At 40.8% G+C, this 20,019-nt stretch overlaps 2 protein-coding genes across 2 annotated transcripts; both read right to left on the minus strand.

Moving 5' to 3' along the window:
- Nucleotides 1-8,803: 8,803 nt before the first annotated feature.
- LOC311051742 (uncharacterized protein) lies at nucleotides 8,804-14,454 on the minus strand. The gene is made up of 6 exons (XM_084066362.1): nucleotides 14,397-14,454; nucleotides 14,044-14,130; nucleotides 9,991-10,006; nucleotides 9,787-9,884; nucleotides 9,593-9,643; nucleotides 8,804-8,936 (listed from the first exon to the last, which is right to left on the minus strand). The coding sequence occupies exons 1-6, from the start codon at nucleotides 14,437-14,439 to the stop codon at nucleotides 8,878-8,880; spliced, it is 354 nt and encodes a 117-aa protein (XP_083922488.1). The 5' UTR covers nucleotides 14,440-14,454; the 3' UTR covers nucleotides 8,804-8,877.
- A 1,949-nt stretch (nucleotides 14,455-16,403) lies between these two features.
- Nucleotides 16,404-19,380, minus strand: LOC311051681 (uncharacterized protein; the record flags this gene model as incomplete). The annotated part of the gene is made up of 5 exons (XM_084066264.1): nucleotides 19,364-19,380; nucleotides 17,544-17,600; nucleotides 17,106-17,381; nucleotides 16,649-16,891; nucleotides 16,404-16,420 (listed from the first exon to the last, which is right to left on the minus strand). Exons 2-5 carry the CDS (start codon nucleotides 17,590-17,592, stop codon nucleotides 16,404-16,406), a joined length of 585 nt encoding a protein of 194 aa, XP_083922390.1. The 5' UTR covers nucleotides 17,593-17,600; nucleotides 19,364-19,380.
- Between the last annotated feature and the right edge of the window lie 639 nt (nucleotides 19,381-20,019).

Raw genomic sequence — 20,019 nt, forward strand, 5'->3', positions numbered from 1 at the left:
CCCGTACATCTACATAAAAGTTCAAATTTCAAATATAAAGTACTGACCCCACGGCCATGGAGGTAACAAGTTAAAACGCCTGGGTCCAAGTACCTGTATTGTCCGTATTGTTAAATAAAAAGCCTTTTAATCCGATTGGTGGCCATTTTCTCAACATTTTCTTCATATGCTTTCAACTAGGCGACCCTATTGGTTGTGAGGTGTATTGCACTCTGATACATCATAACTCTATGAGAAAATGGTTGCCAATCGGATTAAAATGCTTTTTATTGAACAATACAGAAGATACGGGTACTTTAGACCCAATCGTTACAGCTTGATACATCCATGGCCATAAGGTCAGAACTTTATATTTGACATCTGAATGATATGTAGATGTACGGGTTGTAAATGAAGAAATGTCCAAAAGCAGGAACAAGTTGCGCCATTTCAGTGCTGTGTTAAACAGGCGATGTGTAGGACGGTGAAGTGACTGAACAACGCACGCACGCACGCACGCACGCACGCACGCACGCACGCACGCACGCACGCACGCACGCACACACACACACACACACACACACACACACACACACACACACACACACACACACACACACACACACACACACACACACACACACACACACACACACACTGTCTGTCTGTCTGTCTGTCTGTCTGTCTGTCTGTCTGTCTGTCTGTCTGTCTGTCTGTCTGTCTGTCTGTCTGTCTGTCTGTCTGTCTGTCTGTCTGTCTGTCTGTCTGTCTAACTAACTAACTAATTAACATCATGGGGTAAAAACACAACATTGATGTAAATCATTAAACTAACACAGTGATAAATATAACAATGTGTTCATGTTTACGACACTCTGTTCATCTGTTTGTATTGAAGAGCCTTTGTCGCCGTCATGTGGACAACATGAATCACTACAAGTGTAAGTTAATAAATCCACTTTTCACTCTTTTTCTTTTCATAAAATAACAATGAGATGAGCAATATGGATCTACTTTCTAAGATAATATAAGATGTTAAGATCTACAAGCTCACACTGGGACGTGTTATGAGCTTGTAGATCTGCTATTTTTGGCGACACCGTCGTAGAACGGAGAATAAAGTAAACATTAAAAACGTTTAATTTTGAAAAATGAGCGGAAGTGTTTGAGTTGCGTTTGATGCGAGACTTGACACATGACGTAGTTTTATTTTGACAAGAAAACGAAAGTGCCCTCGTTGGCGTACGATGTGACTCTTGACCCATGATAAGGGAAATGTAGTCCTTACCTTAAAATGTAGTTCTTCTACTAGCCACCCATGGTGTAAGGGAAATGTAGTCCTTATCCTTAAAATGTAGTTCTTCTACTAGCCACCCATGGTGTAAGGGAAATGTAGTCCTTAAAATGTAGTTCTTCTAGCGACCCATGGTGTATGGGATATGTAGTCCTTAAAATGTAGTTCTTCTAGCGACCCGTGGTGTATGGGATATGTAGTCCTTAAAATGTAGTCCTTAAAATGTAGTTCTTCTAGCAACCCATTGCTTTTGTTTTGAAGAAAAAGCGGAAGCGCTCACGTGGCGTTCAATGAAAAGCTTGACACTAATTGCTTTTATTTTCAAGACAAAACGGAAGTGGTCACGTGGTTACTGACATGTGACATGACGCAGCCAGTCAGCATGTCAACATGATGCTCTGTTCTATGACGGTGTCCCTCACCGAAAATAGCAGATCTACAAGCTCACATTCAACGCGTCTCATTGAGAGCTTGTAGATCTTAACATGTTATATAGTAGAAAGTAGATCATATTACGTCATCTCATTATTTTATGAACTGAGTGAAAAGTAGATTTATTGACGACTTACACTTGTAGTGATTCATTTTGTCCACATGAGGGCGACAAAGGACGTTCAATACAAACAGATGAACTGAACCAGATTGATTGATTGATTGATTGATGTACTTTATTTAGTAAGACATGAGAACAACAGTACATGGAAGTACAAATTCACAATACGAGGTCTACTAAACTGGAAGACTCATAAAAGCACTGAGCTTGTTTCAAATGAGTTCCCCATGCACACAAATCATGGTGACATATAAGAGACAGACAGTTATACACAACTACTATAGAATGTCATACAATCAGTTTACAGGTTACTGGTATAAAGAGTGAGAAATATGTACAAAAGAAGAAGGAGAGGGGGGGGGGGTAGGTAAGGTTAGGACTTAGACAGGGGCCATTTTCCAATTGCAGCCTCCTGAAGGTGTATCTTTAGGGCAGTTTTGAAGGAGAGTAGGGTTTTACACTCCTTTACTCCTTTTGGTAGGGCGTTCCACATTTTTGAGGAATAGCATGAGAACGAGTTACTTCCCTTTGTTGAGCCAAAAAAGGGTTCGACAAGGTTTGTGGAGCTGCCTCTGGTATTGTGATCATGGACATCATTAACATTTTGGAAGTATTTTGACAAATACAGGGGGATCCCAATGTTGTGGTATATCTTGAAGACCAGGCCCATAGCAAGTTGCTGTACTCTGTCCTCAACCCTAAGCCATCCAATCCTATCAAAATGATCAGGGGTTAGATGGGTTTTGTAATTGAGGCCAAGAAGTAGCCTTACAAGTTTGTTTTGGGATGTTTGGAGCCTTGTTTTTAAGGCCTTGGAGGTGTTGTGATACCATGAAGTACATGCATAATCGTAATGACCTTGTATGAGGGCCACTGCAAGAGTCTTCAGGGTATTCTTACTGACTTTACGATCAATACTCCGCAAATAGCGTGTTTTTTTGTGGACCGTTTTGATCGTTTTTTCAGCATTTTTGTCACCAGAGAGGTCAGCCTCCAAGATAGAGCCCAGGTAGGTAATTTCGTTTTTTCTTTTGATGATTTCATCACCCACTTTGATCGTGAAGCTCTCTGCCTTTCTGAGGTTAGGAGTGGACCCAAAGAGGATGCATTCCGTTTTGCCCAGGTGTAATGAGAGCTTGTTGTCGGAGAGCCAGATGCAGATCTTGTTGAGTTCAGAGCTGAGAGTTTTCTCAACCTGCAGCCTGTCCCTGTCCGAGACTAGCAGGGCCGAGTCATCTGCGAACAGGAACAGGTTGCAGTCGCAGGCTGAAGACATGTCATTCACATATATCAGGAACAGTAAGGGTCCTAGTATACTTCCTTGGGGAACACCACAAGTCACTGGGAGGGGGGGGGGGGGGGGGGGACTGGGTGCCGTTTACTTCCACCACTTGCTCCCTCCCTTCCAGGTAGGATCTCATCCAGTTCACTGACGTGTCATCAAAACCTATTGCTTTGAGCTTTTTGATCATAATTGGGTGATTAACGGTGTCAAAAGCCTTCTGGAGGTCCAGCATGACCATGCCGCAATATTAGATGTTAAAGTGTTGTTAATATTTATCACTTTATTAGTTTAATGATTTACATCAATGTTGTGTTTTTACCCCATGATGTTAGTTAGTTGGTCAAGTTAAGTATTTATTTAGTTACATATTTATTTAGTTATGTATTTAGTTAGATATTTATTTAGTTAAACAGTCAGTCAGTCCGTCTATCTGTGTATTTGGGATTCCTCCAGTGGTGGAAAAAGTACTCAAATGTTTTACTTAGGTAAAAATATCAATTCTGCAATGTAGAAGTACTCTGTTACAAGTAAAAGTCCGGAATTTAAAATGTACTTGAGTCAAAGTATAAAAGTATTGGTATCAAAATGTACTTAAAGTAGGCTACCAAAAGTAAAAGTACTAAAATGTTTGAAAATAGCCTAGGTATAAAATAGAGCTAAAGTGGTTAATGTATGTTTTATAATATAATCATTTATTTCTGCAAAGTAACTAAAGTTTTCAAATAATTGTTTCTTGTCAAAGACTTGTTTCATGACTAGAATACGAGTTTTAGGATCCCATCTCCAGCAGACCGTAGTTTAGGACAAATCCTATAGCCCGAAGGGACAGTCAGCTGAGTCAGCCGTGGGTTTTATTGGTTGTTGTTGGTTGTCAGGGCGATATGACAACCAATCAGTGGACGGGCTCTGCCTGGCCTCGTCCGCTGCCTGCTGGTTGAGTGACAGCTCAACCAGCAGGCAGGCAGACAGGCAGAGAGGCAGACAGACAGGCAGAGAGGCAGACAGATAGGCAGGCAGGCAGACAGACAGATAGGCAGGCAGACAGGCAGGCAGACAGACAGACAGACAGATAGGCAGACAGACAGACAGACAGACAGACAGACAGACAGATAGGCAGGCAGACAGATAGGCAGGCAGGCAGACAGACAGGCAGGCAGACAGACAGATAGGCAGACAGGCAGGCAGACAGACAGGCAGAGAGGCAGACAGACAGGCAGGCAGGCAGGCAGACAGACAGATAGGCAGACAGACAGATAGGCAGACAGACAGATAGGCAGGCAGGCAGACAGGCAGGCAGACAGACAGATAGGCAGACAGGCAGGCAGACAGGCAGAGAGGCAGACAGACAGGCAGGCAGACAGACAGACAGACAGACAGACAGACAGACAGACAGACAGACAGACAGACAGAGAGGTAGGCAGACAGACAGGCAGACAGACAGGCAGAGAGGCAGACAGACAGACAGACAGACAGACAGACAGACAGACAGACAGACAGACAGACAGACAGACAGACAGACAGACAGACAGAGAGGCAGACAGACAGACAGAGAGGCAGACAGACAGACAGACAGACAGGCAGACAGACAGACAGGCAGAGAGGCAGACAGACAGACAGACAGACAGACAGACAGACAGACAGACAGACAGACAGACAGACAGACAGACAGAGAGGCAGACAGAGAGGCAGGCAGACAGACAGACAGACAGACAGACAGACAGACAGACAGACAGACAGACAGACAGGCAGAGAAGACAGGCAGGCAGAGAGGCAGACAGACAGACAGACAGGCAGAGAGGTAGGCAGACAGACAGGCAGACAGACAGACAGGCAGGCAGAGAGGCAGACAGACAGACAGACAGACAGACAGACAGACAGACAGACAGACAGACAGACAGACAGACAGACAGACAGACAGACAGACAGAGAGGCAGACAGACAGACAGACAGACAGACAGACATACAGGCAGAGAAGACAGGCAGGCAGAGAGGCAGACAGACAGGCAGACAGACAGACAGACAGACAGACATACAGGCAGGCAGAGAGGCAGACAGACAGGCAGACAGACAGGCAGGCAGAGAGGCAGAAGGCATGTGTGTGTGTGTGTGTGTGTGTGTGTGTGTGTGTGTGTGTGTGTGTGTGTGTGTGTGTGTGTGTGTGTGTGTGTGTGTGTGTGTGTGTGTGTGTGTGTGTGTGTGTGTGTGTGTGTGTGTGTGTGTGTGTGTGTGTGTGTGTGTGAACAGGACATGATGCTTTAGTGTTTCCGTTTTAACACCTTTGTGTTCTTTAGAGACAGATAGGAAGGACCTGATGCTGTTTGTTCACATAGTTTTGTCCTGTCACTCACAATGTCTTCAGTTTGTCAGTTTCTCTTATTTATATGAATAACAAAACACTTTGATCATGAAACAACACATGCATAGTTACTACTATTATGTTATGCAATTAATGCATTGTTTATTATGATCAATATAATGTATAATGTTATTATATTAATGTGCTACAATAAACACCTTATTAATACCATCTCAGGTCTAAGCACATGACAGGCAGGAACATCAAAGCAGCTGCATTTGTGGTTAGAAATGTTTCTATATGCTCAAACCACATGGTGTGTGTGTGTGTGTGTGTGTGTGTGTGTGTGTGTGTGTGTGTGTGTGTGTGTGTGTGTGTGTGTGTGTGTGTGTGTGTGTGTGTGTGTGTGTGTGTGTTTTCTCTAGGTCTTCAGCAGAGACCATGTGACTCTGTGTTTCTGACACTGTGCTCAGCTTAGCTTCTACAAGCTGCTCACATTACTTATAGAAAGATGATAAAACATACATAGTTCACACTAAACTACTGCAGGCCTTTGTTTTATCCTCCCTTCAGATTAATTCATATGTTGTAAACTTTAATATACTGTATGAAATAAATTAAAAACAGTAACTATAACATATGACTGTGAGGCCTATTGTTCTTTATTTACACAATCAGAATCAACATTATTGTCACATCACAGATCCATGTTTTTGTTGTTTTCAGGAAGAAAACAAGGGGTGGGAGGGGGGGGGGTTCTAACCGTGAAAATAAAAACATATCAAGAAGAGTCAATAATCAAAGATACAGTATATATATATTACATGTATACACACAGCATAAAGCATACAGTATGTACATGAGGTTAGACATACAGTAACAGGAGGTTATGACTAACCCTAACCTTAATCCTAACTGTAACCTCAGTAAAACTATGTCTAAACCTAACCTTAACCTCAAACTAATCTAATAATCTATATCTAGTTACATACACATGACAGACAGGTGCACCATGCATTCTGTGGACACAAATCCTAAGACCCGTTTTGGTGCCCAGATTACCCCTAATGCCCACTCTTCTGAGACCTGGTGCCCACTATGTTTAGGTCCCCAGATGTCCCTCGTGCCCACTCGTCCTAGGTACCCAGGTTTCTCTAGTGCCCACTCGTCCTAGGTACCCAGGTTTTTCTAGTGCCCAGAATGTTTTGGTGCCCACCTTTCCTGTCATAACAATGTAGGTTAACATATCTGACATAAAGAGGATGTATTAAAAAATATCTGATGTATGAAATGAAAAACGAATGTTGAAATATGTTCCTGCAAGTAACGTATCTGTGTATAAAAATATATATAAAAATAAAACATTCTGAGAAAATGTATTACTTACACCACTGTGATATAAAAATATTGATTTTTAAGCGTTTCTTATTTACACCTGCATCTGTTGTAACCAGCACCACAGTGAAGCAGTTAGTTTATGTTTAATGTGTTGTAACCAGCACCACAGTAAAACAGTTAGTTTATGTTTAATGACTAAACTAAGAAAGTGTGTTTGGGAGACGCTGTTCCCACTGAGCTTCACAAAACAAATACATAATAAAATGCTTCACTTAAAATACCCTCAACAGCGCCCCCTGCAACCAGAACATCTCGGTCCTTTATCATTCAGGAGATGTAGGGGTAAGTATTCAGGGGCGTTTGGAATTGGGTATGGCAAGGTGCCATACCTTGGCTCACATTCTTTCTTTTTTTTATATAAAAAAATCATGAATAGTAGCCTATTGCAGGTGCAAGACCATTGTGTTTGTATTGTGTTATAGGTATAATGCATCGTTTTCTATGCATTTCGGGGGTTTGGGGGGGTTTGACCCCCCCCCCCCCCAATATCTGGGAGTTGGCAACCTGAACCTTGCCATACCTTAGCTTTTGCTGAACTGACACCACTGAGAGTATGTAAATACAATACAAAATAGCTGGTTGTTTGTGTCTATTGAGACATTTAGATCCTGTGTCTGGTTTCAGTGGCTCAGTGGCCTTGTGGTTAGCATGTAAATGGTGCATTTATATAGCGCTTCTATCCGAAGCGCTTTACATTGATTGTGCCATTAACCCATTCACACACACATTCATACACCGATGGAGGAGGAAACCATGCAAGGCACCAACCTGCTCATCAGGAGCAATTAGGGGTTCAGCGTCTTGGTCAAGGACACTTCGACACTAACTCTAGGGGAGCGCCCCAGCCCGGGATCAAACTAGGAACCTTGCGTTTTTTTCCATTTCACTCTACCCGGCCACTCTGCCACTGCCGCCCCAGCATGTCCACCCTGAGACTGGGAGGTCGATTCGATTCCCCGGTCGGGTCATATCAAAGACTCTAAACATGGGACCCAAAGCCTCTCTGCTTGGCACTCAGCATCAGGGTTGGATTGGGGGGGGGGGGGGGGGGGTAGGTCCCTGTGACATACTAGCGTTATGTCCAGGGGATTTACTTGTACATCAAGCCACCTAACACTACTGAACGCCCCCCAAAATAATCATATTTGAACAGGGGACCCCCCAAAATAATCATATTGAACTGGGGACCCCCCAAAATAATCATATTTGAACTGGGGACCCCCCAAAATAATCATATTTGAACTGGGGACCCCCCACCCTGATTAATTGTTTGTTAGTTTGACTCGGTTCCACAGATAAATATTGTGAAAACAGCCGATCAATGCGAGGTGTTGTGAGCTTGTAGATCAGCTATTTTCACAATGTTTGCCTCTTTCTTATATTATTTGACAATTGGGCCAATGTTTGAGCTGTTTTTATAGCATAGTTTGGTCTTTTTTCATTTCTTTCTTCTTTTCTTTCTAGGTATTAAAAAGGTCTTAAAGTCCTTATATTGTCACTGCATTAGAAGGACAATATCAGTCACCAGAAGCAAGGACTTGTGTTTTCAATGAATCTAACCTGGTTAAAATGGAGTTTGAACTTACAATGGGTTTGTATAGGAAGGGGGAGGACGTTAAAATGAACTCAGAGGACTCAGAGGACGGGGAGGACGTTAAAATGAACTCAAACATGTTTGAAAGTGAAATATCCCTTTAAACATACTGTACAATGTAGCCTGCACTTTATCTGCTGTGGTAACACTTTACATGAACTGTGGAGTATACAACTTAAGGGATAGTTCACCCCAAAAATGACTTATTTTCTATCAATTACACACCCCATGAAGCCTTGAATTCATGTAGATTTTTAGTTTTTTGTCACATTCCTGAGACAATTTGATGACCAGCGGAAAGATGCTAATGTATCCGGTAGGAGACTCCTACCGGAGCCACCGCCACTCATCACATTATTGTCTCAGGAATGAGACAATAACCAAAAAAATCTCCATGAATTGAAGGCTTCATGGGGTGTGTAATCGATAGAAAAAAATTCAATACCTCCGCATGATTATCAAAGAGCTTCATGTTGACTCAATCCTGATTTGCATAAACTGGATCAGCTGCTTGTTGACGTCTTGAAGATTCTGGGACTGAAATATGAGTTAAAAGTTCATTAGATGAATATGAAATGGTGTGTAAGAAAGGTCAGCAGCTCCTCTTCTGTTTACGGAAGCTACTGAGACACATGTCAGGTGGATAAAGTCATGATGATTTTATTCTACAGAGCTTTCATAGAGTCTGTTATTTCATTTGCTGCCATTTGTTGGTATGGAAATCTTGGCGTTGGACAGAAAAATGCCCTTAACGGGGTTGTGAGGGGGGCCTACCGGCCAAAGGTTAAAGACCTGCAGCTAAAAACAATAGGTACAAATTCTCATTTGTACCTACAGTACTTCCATTCAATAATGGAAGCAGGAGGAGGTAGCTATTAGTAGCTATTATTATCTGGATCTTGTGATAATGTCTATGTCTATGTTTATGTCTTGTGTATGCACACGTATGTTTACTGTGTGTTGGAGTTTCCTATCATTATCTGCTATAACATAAATTGCCCAGTTTGGGACAAACTTAAATTTGAACTATGTTCTGTCAGGTGTTTTCATCTCAGTTTGTTGTCAGGGTTTTGTTGTTTGTTGTTGTGAGTTCATTCTATATTAATAATTCACAGATATCTCTGTTTAGTGGACATTAACTCAACAACTACTTGACCTCAAATGATGAATAACTTTAAATATTATGTACTTACCATTTTCATGGTCACGAGATTGAGGGAGTTCTTCATAGTCGCTTGTGTATCCTAAAGGTAAATAAAAAAACCTATTTTCAGTAAAGTTATAGTTATAGTTTCTATAAAGTTTTAAATTAATCTAGATTAAAAAAGAACAACTGAACTAGTTGTCAGAAGTTCCATAAACCAACATGATTGGTTGAAAGACTGACCGTGCGTCAGTGTATCGTACACATCATCAGGAGCTGCACTCTGATTGGTCATCTGGACTGCAGAGGATCCCTGATTGGTTCCCTGAGACTGAACACGTCTGTAATTAAAAGATATATATACAGTAATTAACATAAATGAAGTATTAACCAGATTTAATCTATTCTGCTGTCATGTTGATGAATATATATCTTTACTGTACGTACCTGACACAACCTAGACCTGTAAATAAAATAAAAAAGGCCACATGAAGTTAGTTATATGAACATCTTTTTAATTTTTTTGCTATGCCAAGTTATTGTCATAGCAATGCTCTTGACATTTGTGTCAACTACATTTTACTACATTTTACTACATTCAAAACAACTCCTACAACTTGTGTCCAAAACTCGGTGCACATTATCTTTGAAGTCACGTGATCAAGATGTATGTAATATTGAGACTTTATATTATATATATTATCAGGCATGCAATGCTCATTTGGTATGTTCTTGCACTCTATTTCAATGACGTGACGCGCACGTCGCTTAACACCAACACTGCAAGTCACACAATGGACCATTGATATAATGCATCTAGACTTATTCCTATGTTCATTCACTAGGCGTGAGTCGGGAGCCTTTGAAAACTGTGTTGAGGTGTGAATTTAAAGTAGTTTTAAATCTATGCGTGTGCCTGTGTGTGCTCCTGGTCAAATAGGTTCCGGCACGGCGTGCAAGGCCGTCCAGTGAGCATTGCACCCCTGTATATTATGTAAATGCACTAACAATGGCCTAGTGGCAGTGTGCACGAGACATTTGTCCAACACTTTACGAGGTTAGCCCAGGTTAGCCCAGGACAGCCCAGGACACACAGGCCTGGGCACACAACCCCAGGAGGACACCACCCCCCCATAACACCCCCCACACCATGAGTCTGTGAACAAACAACTCCTTTTGTGCACGTGTGTCTTCATAGTCATATCGAAACATGTCTGTAACCACCAGACTTAAGGTTGCTATGGTAACAATGAGATAGAAGGAAGAGACCATGGTAAAGATGAGTTGTGGTTTTAATGTGTGAAGAACAACAACTGTTTCAGTCGTCTGTATGAACACTCACTATGTGTTCACTGTTTGATGTTAGTGAGGACAATAATAATAATAATAGTAATAATAATAAATGTGTGCTCTTTTTATTTTTTTTGCTTTTTAAAATCAATATTTTCACATTAGTGACATTAGTGATCATGTGATCACTTCAATAAAGAGTGAGTTTGACTGTTGGAAACCTGCATAAAAAAAGGCTGTGTTGCCATTTACAAATTTGTAGTTCTAGCAAGGACAGTATTTGAAACTGTATCGTCTTCAAATGGTTTATTGGGGCTTCTTAAACACATATATGCATTGATGTATTTGAATTTGCCTGTACAGCACTTTGGTTCAGCTTGCCTGTTTGTAAATGTGCTATATAAATAAAGCTTGATTTGATTTGATATAGCATTGTTTTCTCTTTCTTTCTTTCTTTTTTTTTTTTACCTCTCATACCAAATCTCTTGTAGCCTACAGCTTTAATACACATTCTCACTCCCAAGAGAGCAAACGGGTGACTTATTGGGACGGATTTGACCAAACGTCAAACGTTTTGACTGGAGTTTGTACCCTCAACGGCTGTCCCGATAGTATCGGGACAACTCGAACGGCTGAAGCAGACAGCAATACTCGGCACGGCGTGCCTCTCGTAGCTCAAGTCCGCTGTAGACGGCGTGCATCCGTCGTATTATTATTTTTTCTTTAAATCTTTATCCTGTGATTTTTGTAACCCATTTTTTTCACCCGGTGCCAATTTCCTAAGTGATCCTGGGCGCTACACCAGCCCTACACCAGCCCTACACCAGCCCTACACCAGCCCTACACCAGCGCTACACCAGTCCCCCACAGGACCTTCTAGCTGTGAGGCGGCAGCCGCTACCGACTGCGCCAAAGACATCGCCTGATTGTCGAGGTTGGAGAGCTAGGATATGAACGTTCGGCCAATCACAGAAAACCACACGCACGGGAGGACAGGATCGACTCCTGCCTGAGCCAACTTTGTTCAACTGTGGCTCTGCTTGCTTGTAACATATATACTGTACATATAACGTAACATACTCTTGTATACATTGCATGTGTCTTCTAGACTTACAATTGATGAGATGATCAAAGCATTAATAATTACCACAAGCCACCGAGTTGCACATAGAGCCACGAGTTAAACGATGCTTGTAGACAGCCGATAATGTAACATTAACATTAACCTGATCAAAGCAGAACGAGAGCTTTACTGGCTGACATATTAATGTTCCTGCATGGTTTCTTTCCGACAAACAGCTAAACATTGTCCAATTTTCTATTAAGTGTATAGCCTACATTATATTTTGGCTATATGTGATAAGAAGAAGGAGTGTAATACAATTGTAGAGTGTGATTGTGAACGCTTTCCCTAACTCTACCCAAACTCTGTTAGTTACAGTATGTAACAAATAGGCAAACTCATCTGCTCTAGTCTGTACTTGTTTTTTTTGCCCTATACACCACCAAACTTCTTAACCAAAAATAGCAGATCTACAAGCTGTCGCAGCATGATGCATTGTCAGCTTGTAGATCGGCTATTTTCGGTGAATGTAGGCTACCCCCCAAAATAGGGATGCTGGTATAGCATAAAAAAAAAAAGAAGAAAAGAGAGAGAAAATGTTATCTCACATAGATTTGGCGGACCCCCTGTAGTAACTACAAGGACCGCCTAGGGCCTAGGGGTCCCGGACCCCCGTTTTTACATCATATCAGAGGGCAATTTATTTTGTTAACGTCTGTCTTGCCTGTCTAAGTGACTCTATAGGTAGCCTACTTTATATTTTGCTTATATAATATAATGTTGACACTATGAGGAACTCTTGTTTCCCCTAACCTAACTCCCTAAACTCGTTTAGTTATGTAGGTAATAAATAGCCCACATTTTGCAATCATGTCATTGTTATCCAAGTTATTGCTTATTGCTAGTAATCAGCGGTGGAAAAAGTACTCAAACGTTTTACTTAAGTTAAAGTATCAATACCGCAATACAGAAATACTCTGTTACAAGTAAATGTCCGGAATTCTAAATATAGCCTACTTGAGTAAAAGTATAAAAGTATCGGCATCAAAATGTACCAAAAGTAAAAGGACTCGATCATTATGCAGAATGTTTCAAGTTTTCAAATGTTAACAAATCCTTTGAAAATAGCAGATCTACAAGCTCAATGTATGTTTTATAATAATAATCCTAATCTACAAAGTAACTTGTAGTTTTAACTAAAGTTTTCAAATAATTGTAGTGGAGTAAAAGTATAATATTTGCCTCTGAGATGTAGTGGAGTAGAAGTAAAAGTACTGAAAATTGGAAATACTCCAATAAAGTATAAAAAATACCCCAAAATTGTAGGCTACTTAAATAGTACTTAAGTACAATTTTGGTCTCACAATGTTGGGAAGACCGCATGGCTAATTTGCATACGCGTAATATATTCACAAGGATATGCAAATGAGACATGCGGTCTTACTTCATAGGCGACGGTTGTCTGTTACAACCGTCATGGATGAACTTCAACCTGGTGTTTTCCTTTACTGCTCCATTCATCTACAATGTAGATGAATGGAGCAGTAAAGGAAAAGTGCAAACTGACTTGCAGACCAAGTCATCTACTCCAGTGTGAACATGAATACAGGTCAGTCATAATGTACACAGCTGTATAGTGTTGATGCTTTATAGACTATAAAGCATCAACACTATACAGCTGTGTACATTATGACTGACCTGTATTCATGTTCACACTGGAGTAGATGACTTGGTCTGCAGAACTCTGGTCTGGAAAACACACATAAAATAAAATAAAATAAATTGAAATAGAGTGATAATAATAATAAGTAGGAGCACAGGTCTCCGCCAGGCCAGGTAGGTGATTGTGGGCCACAATGTTCAGAATTCAGTCATTACAGAGGTGAGTGGAATCACTGTGTTCATGATTTGAGCCATTTTGTTCAAAACGACCCACTCTTACAAACTTTAGATGCCAATCTTAGCCAATCAGGATGGAATATGATAAATCAGACAGTGCCGAAGATTAGCTGTTCACAGACTGACAGACTGACAGACTGACAGACAGACTGACAGACTGACAGACTGACCGGGGGCAAAACATAGTCTCAGCCACGCCTTACAGAGATGTAAACAATGATGATGATCTCAGTGATCAAAGACTCTACCTGTCTTCTTCTTCCTGTGAGGATCAGCCTGTCTCTCTCTCACATCAGCATACGTCACATCTGTGCTCTGTCTGTCTGTCCTACAGCCTGTAACGCACGCACGCACGCACGCACGCGCACACACACACACACACACACACACACACACACACACACACACACACACACACACACACACACACACACACACACACACACACACACACACAGGTACATAAGGGAGTAAGTAAGCCTGTACAAATCATTGTTTTGTACAGGCTTGTGTTCTCCTTTTAGCCTTAATGTCTGACGGTACAACATGATGTTTACATTTATGAATAATTAGGTATTCAATCAATCAAAGTGTTGTATACCTGTGTGTTTCTTCCACAGACACAGACCCAGGATCAGAACCATGGAGACTCCACACAACATCACAGGATACACATATGGAGGGAGAGAGAGAGGAGGAGGGGGAGAGAGAAGGGGAGGGGGCGAGAGAGGGGGAGGGGGGGAGGGAGGGTCTGGTTGGTCCTTGTCTTTGGAGGCCGGAGAGAGAGAGAGAGAGAGAGAGAGAGAGAGAGAGAGAGAGAGAGAGAGAGAGAGAGAGATTATCATTAAATTGACTGCCAGAGTTTTTTCAGAACAGTCTGTAGCCTCTGCCAGGGTTTTGCCATGATTTTGGTACCTGTTCGCGTAGCCACAGATTTTTTTCCTCCAGTATGATTGATCCCCAGATGGTTTCTAATCACAGATGAGATTCAGGTGTGGTTTCACAAATGTCAACGAGGTCATTTTGACCTCGTTGACATGTGTTGTTTGATGTTTGAATATAGCTCAGAACCAGTAGTTTTAAACCAAAAAACAATGTAAATTGTTTGTCCGTTTGAATTTTAACATTGAAGTGAATGGAGCAGCAAATCTTTGAACATTTTTAGCTCCTAATCTGTTCGAAATTCGAAAAGGGTTGAAATTATAAAAAAAAAAAAAAAAAAAAAAAAAAAAATCTTTTTTGAAAAAACATTTTTTTTTTCCCTTTTTAGCGGCGCGGATATTAGCCCTCTATGCCTGGCTTTTGCGTCAACGTTCTGATTGGTCAGGTGCGCCAACGTTCTGATTGGTCAGGTGCGTCAACGTTCTGATTGGTCAGGTGCGCCAAAGTTGTGATTGGTCAGGTGCGCCAACGTTCTGATTGGTCAGGTGCGTCAACGTTCTGATTGGTCAGGTGCGTCAACGTTCTGATTGGTCAGGTGCGCCAAAGTTGTGATTGTTCACTATTCATGACATCACTATGATGTCATGAATATAGAATTCGATGTCTATATAAACGATGACAATGACTTCATCTTATTATTCATTTGGCTAAAGTCTCCGTCTAGGTAAGTTATTTAAAGTTAATATGACGAATAGAAAGAGAAAGATACAAGAACAGATGAAGGGTGAATGTATAGAAAGTCTGAGTTCGGGACCCAGTCATCCGTTATGACAGAATGGTTTGATAGAGACGATCGAGAATCCAAGAGTCCGTTAAGGTTCTGATTGGTCAGGCCCGTCAAGGTTGTGATTTGTCAGGCAAGGGGACTATTCATGACATCACTATGATGTCAAGGTTTATTTTTTATTTCCTCATGTTTTTTTTTGTATATATTTTTATTTGGCTAAAGTCTCCTTCTAGGTAAGTTATTTAAAGTTAGATCCTCAATTTAACTTTATCTGTCGTCGACGCTCTGATTGGTCAGACCCGTCAACAAAGTGATTGGTCAAGCTTCACATGACACATGGCTATAAACACATTATAAACACATATCGATGACATAATGTATTCAAAGGCGCCGCTACCTTCACACAGGGTGTGATTTTTTTCAAAGACGTATATATACGTCATTGGCAGCTATATAGTTAATTAGTTCTTGTCTACATTTATCCTAACCAGTCATATCAGGTATTGATGGTCATTTCAACCCCCCCTCCTTTTCCCCCCATTAAATTAACGCGAGAACAATGTCTTCTATTACAGCATGTTAACGTTCCAGGTTGAGAAAGGCTGTAGTTTCTCATTTAGCTCTGAATACCCATCGATGATGTCACTGGTAGGCAAGTTTCTAAACTGTCCACAGCCCATCCCACCACATGTTGACATCAAATATCATTTTAGCTGCACTGATTGGTCAACTGCCCTACAACCCCTAGCGAAGATATGGCTTTAGCCTGCATTGATTCCTTGGGTTTCTGAAAGGCACTATATAAATGTAAGTTATTATTATTACTGAGAGGCTGTGCTGATTGGTCAGCTGCTGTATAAACCCTTGGGCTGATATGATTGCTGACCAATCAGCACAGCCTCTCAGTAATAATAATAACTTACATTTATATAGTGCCTTTCAGAAACCAAAGGACACTTTACAGTACACAACATAAACAAATGAATTGACAAAAGCCAGAGTAAATAAGTGTCTCGTCAGTGTGGACTTGAAAGAGCCCAGTGTTGGCGTCTGGCGAATCTCCATGGGGAGAGAGTTCCAGAGGTCAGGGGCTGCCACACTGAAAGCTCTATCGCCAAGTGTCCGCTTACTGCTGTGAGGGGTGGTGAGGAGCCCCAGTCCTCATATAAAGTGTGTGTTTGTACCTCTCACATCCATCCTGCTCTCTGGTGACTCTCCACGGCCAGAGATGAGACACTTGTACATTCCTTCATCAGACTTAGAGACAGTGTGGATGGTCATCTGTCCTGTAGACTCAGTGCTGAGGAGAGAGCCATCTTTATAGAAACCAGCTGGACGCTCAGAGGAGGGTTTGGACAGGCAGTGCAGAGTGACATCACTTCCTGTCATCACAGGAAGTGCAGGCATCCCCAGGATCACTTCTCCATCTGAACAATGATAAATTACATCACAATAAAAACATTTATTACTTCTGAATGTCTTTACTGAAGACATTACTGAATTACATATTGAATTGTATCATCCACACATGATGAGGGTTTATCAGGAAATACTCTTTAAAGGAGCACACCACCCATTTTCAACCTCATGTGTGAAGTTGTCCTTTAACATAAAAGTGTATTGATGATGTATTGAACATACCAGTCACAGTGAGTTGAACAGAGTCACTCTTTCCCTCTGGAGACTCACACCAGTAAACTCCTGTGTCTACGAAAGGTTGCATGGACCTGACGAGACATCCTGTGTTCTCCATCTTCCCCCAGTGACCACCATCATCATCTCCACACTGTGAGGTTTTCTTATTGTTGGTTCTCTTCAGTCTCCAGACAGTAGAGTCAGACAGTGTGTCCTCACAGCTCATAAAGACAGACTCATATTTAAAGAACTGAGGTCTGTCTGGACTGAATGTGAGAGAGACTGTGGAGCAGAGAGAGAAGAAACATGATTTAATGTTCTGTAATGTTTGTGTATCATGTGATCATCTGACAGACAGACAGACAGACAGACAGACAGACAGACAGACAGACAGACAGACAGACAGACAGACAGACAGACAGACAGACAGACAGACAGTCTTACCTCTCTGAACATCATCACTGTTCTGAACTTCTGCTGAGACTATCACCATGGAAACCACTGGAGAGAGAGAGAGTGCGTGCGTGTGTGTGCGTGTGTGCGTGTGTGCGTGTGCGTGTGCGTGTGCGTGTGCGTGTGCGTGTGTGTGTGTGTGTGCGCGCGCGCGTGCGTGCGTGTGAAAGGATGAATGTAATGCACATAGTTTGGATTCACATGTAACCTGAAAATGCAGGACTTTTAATCATATTTCCTCCACAGATTAATGTTACACACTTATAAACACTTGTTTTCTTTCTACAACCATTAATCAATCAATCACAACTGGCCTCCCTGTTTTGGGCGTGTCATGACTGCTGAACAAAAAATAATAAGCCATATATGCCTTAATACATTATAATTGCCCTAAACACCTTAAATATTGTATTCTTTTTTGTTTGTCTATCACTCAATATAGGGACCGCTCCCGTCGCAGGTTGATGATGTCATTTGTCCATGTGTGGTCCAGCCCTATAGAATGTATGGAATACATGTGCTATTAAAAAACTACTTAAAGGGATAGTTCACCCAAAACAATAATCTGATGACCAGTGGACCGGTAGACAGCGGTTGCCGCTGCCGATCATCAAATTATTGTTTTAGGAATGAGACAAAAACACAAAAATATCCATGAATTCAAGTCTCCATGAGGTGACTAATCCATAGAAAAAAAGTCAATTTGGCGGTGAATTATCCCTTTAATACTTCCTAAGGCTAATATGAGCATCAAAGCAATATATGTAACACGTTTTACTAGCCATTCTATCTCACAAGGCATTGTAGACGAGCTATTCTATTAACGTTTTTGCCACCCTGTAGTTTTTGACACAACGCCTCAGTGCAGCTCTTTGGTAAAGCTTGTTTTTAAACATGCTCTATAAATACAATCCTTCACTTGTGTCTAACATATTGTTTTCTGCCATAAGAGGTTTATAACCAGATAACTGAAGAGAAGAATATACTGCATTTAGTAATACTATATAAGACTATATTTATGAAAAACACAAGAGGGGTTTAAACTGGACTAGAGAGGTGTTACTTCATAGTAAATCTGGGACAGCTATCTACAGTAGCTGGACGTGTACCGAAGGCATTGACACCATGCACTGTATGTAGACCATAGTGTCAAAATAAGTAAAAGTACCAATACTGCTATATAGAAATACTCTGTTACAAGTAAAAGTACAGAATTCAAAATGTACTTGAATAAAGGAACAAAAGTATTGCCATCAAAATGTACTTCAAGTACCAAAAGTAAAAGTACTCAAATATTTTCAAATGGCCTGTGTATAAAATAGGGCTGAAGTGGTTAAAGTATGTTTCATAATCATTAAAAAAAGTAACTAGTAATTAAAGTTTTCAAATAATTGTAATGGGGTAAAAGTATAATATTTGCCTCTGAGATGTAGTGGAGTAGAAGTAAAAGTATTGGAAATTGGAAATACTCAAGTAAAGTGCAAATACCTCAAAATTGTACTTAAGTAAATGTACTAAGTTACTTTCCAAATTCCACCACTGCTAAATATGGCCCTGCTGTTAACGTTAAGTCTTAATGTTAACTTTAATGCTAGTGTTAATGTTAATGAGGAGATAAATAATGTGTGTAAATGCTACAGTGTATTCTAGACACTTCACATTTCTTCTCAAAATAATTTAACTTTAAAATGACATTTTACATATACATTCCTATAAGCTCTATTAATCATAATAGAGGTAGAATAAAATGAACAATCACAAACATTACATGAAATAAGAGAATAATAACTGTACAGTGTGTTTGTACTCACAGACTAGAAGGCAGAGAGATGTTCTCTTTAATAATAATAATAATAATAATAATAATAATAATAATAATAATAATAATAATAATAATAATAATAATAATAATAATAAAGTGTGTGTACTCACAGACTAGAAGGCAGAGAGATGTTCTCTCCATGCTGTCTTGTTGCTCTCTGACTGACTGACTGTGATGACACACTGACTGACTGATGACTCCTCCTACTGGGAGGAGCTACACTGGAGGTGGTCCACAGGACTCTGCAGGAAGACATGCTGTAAAGACACCATAAATACCATATGATAGGAGTTGTCAGAAAGACTACATTTACCACAGAAATTGCAAATAATCCATCATGTGCACATATTCATGTGATAAAATGCTTCTTACTGTGAGGTGAGCAGAGTGAAGAGTGAAGATCTTCTTTACAGAACTCTGTCTCAGCCAGAGGAGAGTAGATCTACTCTATGTCATATCTGACTGGATGAAATGGACCTCTGGGACCCCTAGTGGGCCCTCAGAGTTACTACAGGAGGTAGTAAGTAGGTATGTTTCTGTGATGGTAAAATGTTTAGTTTTTTGCCAAAATGTAAATGTCTGAAAACACACATCAACATGAATCCAACATATTAACAAAAATAATGAATAATGAATAATGAATAT

This window comes from Gymnoscopelus microlampas (genome assembly GCF_963454915.1).
Source record: "Gymnoscopelus microlampas genome assembly, chromosome: 9".
Lineage (NCBI taxonomy): Eukaryota > Metazoa > Chordata > Actinopteri > Myctophiformes > Myctophidae > Gymnoscopelus > Gymnoscopelus microlampas.